The sequence below is a fragment of the Hipposideros armiger genome, unplaced genomic scaffold, assembly GCF_001890085.2.
Source record: "Hipposideros armiger isolate ML-2016 unplaced genomic scaffold, ASM189008v1 scaffold_381, whole genome shotgun sequence".
NCBI classification, from domain to species: Eukaryota; Metazoa; Chordata; class Mammalia; order Chiroptera; family Hipposideridae; genus Hipposideros; species Hipposideros armiger.
The window spans coordinates 86,085-96,934 of record NW_017731731.1 but is presented as its reverse complement, the minus strand read 5'-3'; the positions used below and the strand labels follow the sequence as shown (position 1 = coordinate 96,934).

Below are 10,850 nucleotides of genomic sequence, written 5' to 3'. Positions count from 1 at the left end.
GCCCAACTGCTTGAATTATGTCACCAATAGCCAAATGAAGCTATTATTATTTTCACAAATCTAGAAAAAAAGCACCTCAGATGCCACCTAATTGATTTTCCTACTTTTCTTTCCTTTTGACTTTTCTCCCCACCAAAACAAACAAACAAACCTCACAGGGGAAATGTGGACTTAGAAATAATCTTAAGTAGTAAATTTTATCAAAATCAGATCCAAATGACATTTATTTTAAATAAAATAGAATAAACCTCCCTATAATATTTATAAAATACACCTACTACATTTGATAATCTTTAGCATTTTCACCAGAACAGAGAGCACTATATTACCATCGGTGTCCTCCACACGGGAACTAAGGACAACTGTGGCACCCGTGTAGCTTTAAAACAACATCGTAAATAACTAAACATTGTATCAGTTCATGACAACTTGATTAACTTGCACTCCCTTTTGCAAATGAACATTATTCACATTCTTTCAGATTTTCCCAGCAGGAATCTTTATTTAACCTGAACTGTTTCTAAGTGTGACTTAGATTCTGTGTCCCAGGAGAGAAGGACTGAATAACTAACTGTAAGGAGCTCTGCTCCATCCAAGAACACTTATCAAAGGGTAAACCACTGCCCCTCCCCATTTTCTCTCTCTACTCCTCCTCTCCTCCACCCAGAGGGAAGCTAAGTGCCTTACCTGTCTTCCATGTTCCAGGCAGAGTTATATTTGGATGGGATGGGGGAACCTAACCTAGGGCAAACATTAGATGTAGCGGCCACTGCCCATAGCGATGGTGCGGAGTTCAACACCACTTTCAAAGAAAACTTCCAAAGAATTCTGCCTTTCTTAGAAAAGAGTAGCACTTTAAAAACTGAACTCCATTATTTCATTACAGGTCCAAGCTCCATCCAGTTTAAACAGCACATTTTAGCAAAGACAAACTTTCATACTTAGCTGGCCTTCTGCAAGAGGACAGTGTCTTGCGTGACAACACAGGGCTTTGAGCAGTGGACGGGCTTTATAGTGGCACAACCTTTCTGTCTCTGCAGGTGTTTTAGGAACTTGGCCTTTGGGTCTCCACTCTCTGCTATTTCAAGGTTCAAGCTTCTTGACCCAAAGCTAGGGTGGGTGGCAAGATTGGGGAATGGGTGGGAGATACTTTAGGTTTCCATACAAGGAAAAGGAGCCTGAGACACACACCTCCTTGGATTGAAAGGAGACACCCCCCCACACACACACACACACAACACACACAAGCCCCTTTAGGCAAAGACAAGAGGGGTTGTTATGGAGGACACAAGTTTCTCCCCAAATATGTCCTGAATGTGGGACGCCACGGCAGCTGCCTCCCTTGAGACAGCCACAGGGCCCCTGCCAGCGGCTATAATGCCTTGCTGGCCCTTGCCAACTGTCACACTTTGCATGCCACTGGAGCTCCCGTCCAGCAGAAGGGGCCATCCAAGTCACCAGCTTCAACAAGTGCCAAATCCTGTGCCCATGCTGGGCCTCAAGGCCACCCGCAGCGCTCTTCTGGGGCTCCACCAACAGCAGTCAACACACACCAGCCAGCGTTTCCAACTGACAGCGGTCCTTGGAAGCAGGGGGTGGGGGAAGCAGTTCTTCCTCAGATGGAGATGCAGTGAGGGCAAGGGCTGAAAACCCTCGGAGACACCCCCAATAAGGAGGGTGAACTATTTTGGAGGAAGAGCATCATGTCTGCTGCCTTCTCTGATTCCCGGGGTGCCCTTGCCTGTGGATGGGAAATGCAAAGAGTGCTGCTTAAGCTACTCTATCCCAGGCTTAGCGTCTGTCTTCCTCTTCCTCCTGGCAGGGTAAGGGCCAGGGCCCCTGCCTAGGATGTGGGCAGAGGAGGAAGCTGGGGGCTTGCCCCAATCTGGCACCTCCACTACTGGACAGAGGGGTCCTCAGAGTGAGGGTGGGCATTGCCAGAGGGGGCTGGTGTAGGGTTCATGGATGTGGGACTCTAGAAACCCTCTCTTCTGGGACATGGCTGAAGCCCATTAATTGGTCAATACTGAATTGGCCTAGGCTGGCCTCTCTATCCTTTCAACCCGTTCCCCAAGCCTCTCCATCAGCTTCCTGGAAGCCTGGTCCAGCTGGAGGGAATTCCAGAAGCCTGCCACTCCTGTCTGAAGGCACATTGTCAACCCTAGAAACCCACTCCCCTCTGGAAGCCTCAGTTTCACCACCTGCAGCAGGGATTAAAAAATGCCCAACTCACAGGTTTCCCATGTGAGAACCAAATGTCTGCAAAAATGCTTTGAGAAGCGGACTGCTTTAAAGGGTGAAATAATTAGCAAGGTGTTAAACCTACCTGCTTGAAACTTTCAAGGCTATTTCCTTGGTCTCTCTCTTTCCTGTCTAGTTCTGCATGGGGACACAGTTCCTTCCTGTCCAGGCCTCTTCCTGTCTCCCTAAGTGAGTCCCCCAACACCATGTCAAGTCAGGCTCCCCTGAGGGTAGAGGGGTCCTACCACATTCCTTCTCTATGAAACCTATAGGAAACTCTTGGATTAAAACACTGTTGGGAGTTTGCACATTTCAAGGGATGAGCTGTGAGCTAGTGGAGATTTCAGACCAATCTCAGATACCCCCAGGACACACATAGTTGCAAAGCACAGTGCTGGGCTTTGGGAGGATGCAGAAAGGAACAGGTGGTCTCCGCCCTCAAAATAATCACATCCAAATGCAGAGATGATCTCCACACAATCTAGACTATAAGGAAATGTTATAAGTGGTTTGCCAAGTGTGAGGAGAGGAAGAAGATGAGGAGAAATCACCAAGACTTCGAGAAGAAAGTAATGTTGGAGCTAAACCTGAGGCACGGGCAGGATGTTACAGGTAGAGCTGCAGGTTAGAAGCAGAGATCTGAGTGAGCCTATGGGGCAAATATTGGTGGAAGAAAACGAGAACAACGCAGGCACAGCCAATGGGCTCTCAGAGCTGAAATCAGTTCCCAAGGTGGGCAGGTCCTTCAGCAGCATCTCTCGTCTTACACAAAAGAGTACCAAGGGAGAGATGCTCACTTTCTTTCTGTTACGCTTGCCACCAACACTGTCCAGTAGAACTTTCTGTCATGATGTTCTCTGTCTGTGCTGTCCAACTACTAAGCACGTGAAGCAATGCTAGTGCAACTGGAGAACTAAATTTCTAACTCGATTTTACTTTAATTAATTAAGTTTAAATAGCCACAGGGGGCTAGTGGCTAGCTACCTTATGGAACAGTAGAGATTTAGACTTAAAAAAAGGAAGGCCCTCTGCCCCTGGCCATTTTGCCATGAGATGGTGACAAGCTGAACTAGTCACCCCTGGTGTCGGGGTAAAAAATTCCATAGCCACCAAGTATGCTATTTTATTTGAGGAAGAGAAAAATTCAGTCAGTCCCATCCTCAACCGATATTGAGTGTGTGGGTGGGTTTTTGTTTTTGCTTTTGCTTTTTTTCTGATGAGAGGCCAATCCCTGTGTGAGTTTTTGCTTAAGCAAGAGTCCAGTCACTGATAGGATGAACACACATCCCTTTTAGGGAGGAAAGAAACCCAACGCAAAAAGCTCTTTAGTTCCTAAAGAACTTTAGATCAGAGGGAGGCGCCAGAGGGAGTGCCCATGCTAATTCTAATGGTCATTGAGCCCAGAAATTTAGTTCTCAAAACCTGGCAGAAATTAAAAATAAATTATTTTTAACACTGGCAGGAAATTAGGTATTTAAAAAATATGTTACACCCATGTTCGTAGCAGCATTATTCATAATAGCCCAAAGGTGGAAGCAACCTAAGTGTACATTCATGGATAAACAAAATGTGGCATACACATATAATGGAATAGTATTCAGCCTTAAATATAAAGGAAATCCTGATATGCTACAACTTGGGTGAACACTGACGGTATTCTGCTAAATGAAATATGCCGGTCACTAAAGAGAAATACTGTATGATTCCACTTACATGAGCCACCAAGCGTAGTCAAATTCATAGACAAGAATGGTGGTTGCCAGGAGTTGGGGGGATGGGTAATTGTTGTTTAATGAGTATAGTTTCAGTTTTGCAACATGAAAAGGGTTCTACCGGTTGGTTGCACAGTCATGTGAATGTACCTAACACTACTGAGTTGTATTCTTAAAAGTGGTTAAGATGGTATATTTTATGCTATGTGTATTTGACTACCATTTAAAATAAACAAATATGCATACATATATACATGTACCAAAAATTTTGTACAGGCAGAGAGAAGGAGTTAGGTACTTGAGTTGTAGCCTCACCAAATGCAACCAGGACTCCATGAACAACCACACTTCCCCCGAAAAGACGCATTCTCTCTCCTCCCTCGCTGGGGCTTGTCCTGTGACACCCGCGCTCACAATAACCTCCTTGAGCGCTGCCAGCCGCACCTCCGCGAGGGCCCGAGGAGGGGTGGCCAATAAGGACGCGCCTGCGCCCGACCTCGCGCCCCGATTGGCTGCGCCCAGAGGCCCGGGGCTCCGCAGGTTCCCAAGCCGGGTTTAAAGGGGTCCGGCGCCGACCGCTGCCCCGCCATCCGCTCCCCGCACGCAGGTCCGCGGGGAGGGGCAGCCTGCCCAAGGGCCCACCCCGGGGCGTTCCTGAAAGGCGCCCTCCACCGCCCCCACAACCCCCCAGATGTACTATGCAGTTTCCCAGGCGCGCGTGAACGCGGCCCCCGCGACCATGCTGCGGCCACAGAGACCCGGAGACGTGCAGCTCGGAGCCTCCCTGTACGAGCTGGTAGGCTACCGGCAGCATCCCTCCTCCTCCGCCTCCTCCTCCACGACGACCCCCCTCCTCCCCAAGGCAGCGCGCGAGAAGCCCGAGGCGCCCGCGGAACCGCCGGGCGCGGGGGCAGGACCCGGTGCGCACGCGGGCAGTGGCTCCAGGTCGGAAGCCAAAGAAGAGCAGCAGCAGCAGCTGCGACGCAAGATCAACAGCCGCGAGCGGAAGCGCATGCAGGACCTGAACCTGGCCATGGACGCGCTGCGCGAGGTCATCCTGCCTTACTCAGCGGCGCACTGCCAGGGCGCGCCGGGCCGCAAGCTCTCCAAGATCGCCACGCTGCTGCTCGCTCGCAACTACATCCTGCTACTGGGCAGCTCGCTGCAGGAGCTGCGCCGCGCGCTGGGCGAGGGCGCCGGGCCCGCCGCGCCGCGCCTGTTGCTGGCCGGCTTGCCCCTCCTGGCCGCCGCGCCCGGCTCCGTGCTGCTGGCGCCCGGCGCCGTGGGGCCGCCCGACGCGCTGCGCCCAGCCAAGTACCTGTCGCTGGCGCTCGAGGAGCCTCCGTGCGGCCAGTTCTCTCTCCCCGGCGGCGGCGCGGGCGGCGGCCCGGGCGGCCCCGGCCTCTGCACCTGCGCTGTCTGCAAGTTCCCGCACCTGGTCCCGGCCGGCCTGGGCCTGGCCGCCGTTCAAGCGCAGTTCTCCAAGTGAGGGCCGGCCCTGGCGGTTGGCGCGACCTCCGCCCGGCCTCTCGCCCCCGCGCCCCCGCGCCCTGCGCCCCGGGAGAGTGGGGCCCAGCAAGGAGCGCATTTCGAACCTTTTCGCCCAGAGGAAGGGACTATCGGGCGCTCCCTTCCCTGCCCCCACCCTGGGGGAATTAGCGTGACCTGAGCGGATGTTCCACGGAGCGTCGGCGTCGTAGGCGTTCTGGGTGGATTCCAGCTGCTTTGGGCAGCAAGGGTGCGGCTTCACCCCCAATGTCACCCAGCACCTTTCTCTCCCGGTCCCAGGAGTTGTGCGCTTCGCGTGGGTGGTGTGGATTTAACCGCGCGGTGCTCGCCCCGGGTGCGGCGGGAGGCCAGCTGCGAGAGCCCCTGCTCACAGAGGCAACATGTGCCGAGCCAGGGGACCAAAGGGCTGCTCTCAGAGGGCGGGGGGAGGAATTCTTTTCCTTCTCGCTCGTCAGAGGGCATCCTTGTCCCCACCACCGAAGCTCAAAGGAGGCCGCCTGACCTCAGGAAGCCGAGAAAGGCCAGTTAGTCGGTGCAGAGTGTCCAAGCGTAGCAGATGGACTGACCCTCGCCAGCCCGACGGGTGACATCGCGGTTCCGCGGGAGGGAGCAATGACAACTCCAGGGTCGCTGGGTATGCTGCTTTGGGAAGTGAGTCCGCTTTGGTACCCCGGCTGTTAAGAGTGCAATTTTTGAGAATCACATAACCAGGTGTTTTGGTGCAGAAATCATTTGCTCCTAAAAGCTGGGGTCTTCCTAGAAGGACAGTTTAGAACTCGAGACTCACCGTTTTGTGCCCCCTGCCCCAAAGGTAGCGTAACCAACGTTTGAGCTTGCTTCAGAAGAAAAACCAACTGCCTTTCACGCAGACCGCGTTCCCGGTTTACTAAAAATAGTTAACTGGGTATTTCGCAGTCGCCGTCAAGTCAGAAAGTACGATCGCTAATTAACGTTCTGTCTCATTAAAAGACAAGGAGGGGGGCCTGAGTCCCAAACCGCGCGCGGCTCGACGGGTCCCCGCTGCGGTGGCGACGGCAGGATGTTTTTCTGCGCTGTCCCTTCGCCTGCGGGGTCTTCGATCAGAGCGCCCGCCTGGCAAGTCTTCTCGCCGCTTTGCGACTGGAGAACTACATAGGTGACCGGTCTTGATGTGTTACAGACGTTAACAAATTACTTCACCGGTGATTATTTTATGATCTTTCAGCAGCTTGCTTTGAATTTTATGTTTAAAGTTTTTGGTTGTTGGTAGTTGCCGAATTTAACTGGCATTTTATTTTGTCTCTAACTTTGTTTCGTTGCTCCGTGAAGAATCAACAAAATAAAACATTTAAAGACCTTAGATTTTTCGTCTGATTTCTTTGTTAATAAAAGTGTCCTGGTGCTCTGGTGCCCTGGTGGATTCAGCACTTCTGAATAAAGGTTAATAGTTAAATGACGGGGGTTCAAAAATTGTAAACCCGACTTCCGGATGAACAGTCAGTTGTAGGTCAAGTTCAGGCATCAGGCTGAGGTGTGAGGACTGCAGATGACTTGGGTGGATTAGTGAAGGGAGGGAGGCGATTCTAGGAATGAGTTCTTAGCCTAGCTTGGGAGATGGATCTTTTTTTTAAAAAAAAACAACACTTCCTTCTCTGAAAATGGGTTAAGCAATACATTTATGATAAAATTATTTTTGATCTCGTCTTCTACCTCAGAAATCCACCTTTTCTGTTTTACTGGACAGAAGCTAAAACAATATCACACAGCTTTGAGCTTTACCCCCTGTGGTTTAAAGCAGGTTGGACTTGTCTCCTAGGAAATTATGACCTTGGACATCTTATTCTAAGAGGTGAAGAAAGCTCTTCTGATTGCTGATGTGATGAAGAATTTGGAATGTTGACTTGCTGACATGCAATGTCTAAACACTTTGTTGTTATTAATGAAACCCAACCACGTTTTAAAGGCAGAGGGATACAGAGGAGAAGTAGTGTCCCCTTTAACCTGTAGAAAATTAAAGAACGCCCTGATGAAGTGACTTAATTTTGTCCACACTGGTTAATGTGAGGCACATATACATTTAGGGAAAATGAGCATTCACTTTGGGAATGCGAAAGGAGGGTTCTAGAAGGATGGAGCTGCCTTCCCTACCATTCTGGCTAAGTGCCTATTTCCTCAAGTGGGGTGGCAGGAAAGGACATGAGAAAAAGTAGCTTTACACACCCATTTGAGGAAGAATTTCCTGTTCTTCCTGTCTGCCATCAGACAAGTCGCAGGCTTCTATAAGAGGTAAACTTGAATTGCAGGCTTCTTTTTTTAAAATCCAGTGCTTGTCATTGCTTACCTGGCATCTTGACAAAGGACAGAAAGAAAAGTGAAAATCAGTAACTACATCAAAACCAAATTAGGTCCTCCCTGAAAAAAAATATTTCCAGATTAAAAATAAACAATTTCTCCCATAAACCCAACTCCAGCACCTAGATGTCACCATCATTCTGAAAATCATTTCTAACAGAAGCAGAAAGTTCCTGGGCAGAAAAGGGGTGGGTGGTTTCCCTCCTGTCTCTACTGATAAATTGGAGCAAGTTACCTGTGCCTTATAGGAAAGGTAGCACCATATGTGTGGTTTTTTTTTAAATTTAACTGAGAAAATCATACTCTAGCATGCTTTCCAGAACTGCTGGGGATTATGAATGAATTTAACAAGGATATACAGGGCTATTTTGAATGTCATAAAAATATTTACGTTATCTGCCGGCAGGTAGCATCTTATTGGCCATTATGCCAAGCAAGATTAGCAGACCTGCTCCTTATGAGGAATTTACATCCTTAAAAAATAGCATTAGCAGGCATTCAGGAGTCCTGTAAGATAAAACAGATAAGAGAATATATATACAGAGGGTGCAAAAAATATATACACATTTTAAGAAAGGAAAAAGCTGTATTAAAGTTGTAATATATACTGATAACAAAAGATGAATATAAGTCATGTGTATACATATTTTTAGCACCCTAGTATGTATGTATGTATATATATACATATATATATATGGTCAAAAATGCAAAGTTAGACCTCTCAATATGCCTATAGAAGGTACAACGTTTAAGGATAGAACAATATGTTGCAGAGCAAGGGGTTGCTTTCTGAAATCTGCAGGCAAGCTTTTTGAAGAAGGAATAAGTTTAAGCTGGTCTTTGAGGGATGAGAAAGAGAGAGTATCAGGCAGGCTCCTTCAGAAAGTTACACCAGGCCTCAGAAGCAAGATGAGAAGGAACACGTGGCCCACACAAAAAAAAGTCCCTGAGCCCAGAAAACCACCAATGTGTGATCCCAGCCATTAGAGTGGGCAGGATCTAATGGGAAAATACACAGGCCCTGAGAAATTATGTTGTTCTACGTGTGGGAGGCCAGGTGAGCAATCAGTAAACAGAGAGCAGATTAAATGCGCTGTGGGATTTACCTAGCTGTAGTAATGGGTTATTTACAGGTGCTCTCCTTTAAGGGAAACTGATGACATCAGGTATGAAAATACAACCTTGTGAAATGTACAGTTTGGAAGGGAAGTGTCCCCAGCAAGGAGTAGGCTCCACTTCAAGCACAGAAAGCATTTCTCTTTACCCAAGTTCAGATTATAAGCAACAGTGCTTGCAAGTCCCCATCTAGTCCTTGCTGACTTCTCAGGTATGCCGGTGAAGCTGTGTCCAAGTTGGGAGTCAATGGTCAAAGCCTCAGTCTGTTAGCTAGACCTCTGAGGCTGTGAAGGAAGCCATCCAGAAGGAGTGCTTTTCTTTCTGCCACACAAAGATACTTTATGATCTTGCCAAGAACAAGGTGATGCTTAGGAAGAGCTGTTAAATCCATGCCTTTTCTCAGCATGGCACACAGCACAACTATGGGGAAAGCGGGTTTCCTCCAGAAAGCGGGTTTCCTCCAGAAAGCGGGTTTCCTCCAGAAAGCAGTGTCTTGCTAGCTCACTGCCCCTTCCCTCTTCTGCACACTCAATAAATATTCAGAAAGACGACCACCTTCACTGAAGTAGGCTCATGAAGCAACAGGTTGGAAAATGTCATGTTTTTCTAAAACACAAGTTGACATTTATCAAACAGGTTCTAGTGGTAGGGAAGTATTATTTTCTAGCAAGGTCTGCTTTATCCTGCCAAGTATAAGATGTGAAAACAGAGTAGCACGATAATCCCCAAGACTTATACACAAACCAGCCTCGTTTATGGACAGGTTGCAAATTACTTTCTCAAGCATTTCCCGTTCTGTCCTTTTGAAGAAAGTCCAGAGGCCAGAACAGAAATTGAGACAAATTCTCTCTGCTCATGTGAAATTAGCTTCTCCATCAGAAAACGTGTCTCTTTGCCTCCAGTTGATGTTGACAAGCCCGAGCTCAGGCTCTGAGCTCAAGACAAATAGGTCAATAGTTCAACTTCTGAAATAGGACAGGCTGCTGGATGCTGTGGGGAGCGGGGGTTGGAATACTGAACTGCAAGCAAAGTGCATTTCTCCTTCACACTCAGCCTTCCTTGATGACGACAGAGGACACAGCACGCAGTGGGCTACTGCCTGGGACAAAGGCCACAGGTGTCCGATCATAGCTCTGAGTCCCACAGAATGCCAGTGGGGCAGGAGACCTCCGTGGCTGTCTGTCCACCCTCCTCCCTACTGAATAAGGCAGCTGAGGCCCTGGAAGCTCAGGACACAGGCTCAAGGCCACACTGGTAGTCAGAGGCAGCAATGCCAGGGACCAGTACCTGCTTTTGCGGGGGCAAAAACTGCTTCCTTGGTCTGTCTTGGGGGGGTGGGGAGTGGCTGAAATCTCCTGGAAACTGGAGTTTTAGCAGGAGGTGGACACCTTCTTCCTGTCTCCTAGAAACGCTCCAGCCTCTGGCCTTTTCCAGCCTCTCAGCTCAGCACTCAGTCTGCCCCTGCAAGTGACATCCAGAAGAAGCAGACACAAAGGCCACCCCCTGCCAGGTGACCTGGCTGCAGTTCATTCACCTGAACTTTCTCCAGCAGCCTCACCCCTTAGCCCCGAGGGAGACCCAGACTGGTGACAGGGAGCTGCAGAGGTGAGGCAAACCCTTCGAGAAATCCTCTGATGGTTACATGTTTGTCATCAGGGTTTCAGAAGGCAACTTTAGAAGGCACGGGAGTAGACAGCTGCCAGACAAGGGCAGCAGGGTGGATGGGAGAGCAGCGTCTTAGGGGCATCTCTCTGGTGGCTGCCTTTCAGTGTTTCCACACAGACACTCAGTGTTCTGACACGGATGGACCCTGATTTTCTCAGCAGTGTGGGCATCTTTTTGCCGAGTGTCTTTCATGGACATGAGTGATTCTCCAAGAGGCTGCTCAGCAGGAGTAAGTGCTAGCTGCTGCCAAACCCTCGGACAGAAGACAGACACCCC

At 49.3% G+C, this 10,850-nt stretch overlaps 1 protein-coding gene across 1 annotated transcript; it reads left to right on the top strand.

The window, feature by feature from the left end:
* Positions 1-4,528: 4,528 nt before the first annotated feature.
* OLIG1 (oligodendrocyte transcription factor 1) lies at positions 4,529-6,801 on the top strand. The gene has a single exon (XM_019662814.1). The coding sequence runs from the start codon at positions 4,645-4,647 to the stop codon at positions 5,440-5,442; it is 798 nt and encodes a 265-aa protein (XP_019518359.1). The 5' UTR covers positions 4,529-4,644; the 3' UTR covers positions 5,443-6,801.
* Positions 6,802-10,850: the final 4,049 nt, after the last annotated feature.

Bases quoted from the DNA above. Each gene is read 5' to 3' on its own strand.
- OLIG1 (XM_019662814.1), top strand. From the start codon at position 4,645: ATGTACTATGCAGTTTCCCAGGCGCGCGTGAACGCGGCCCCCGCGACC.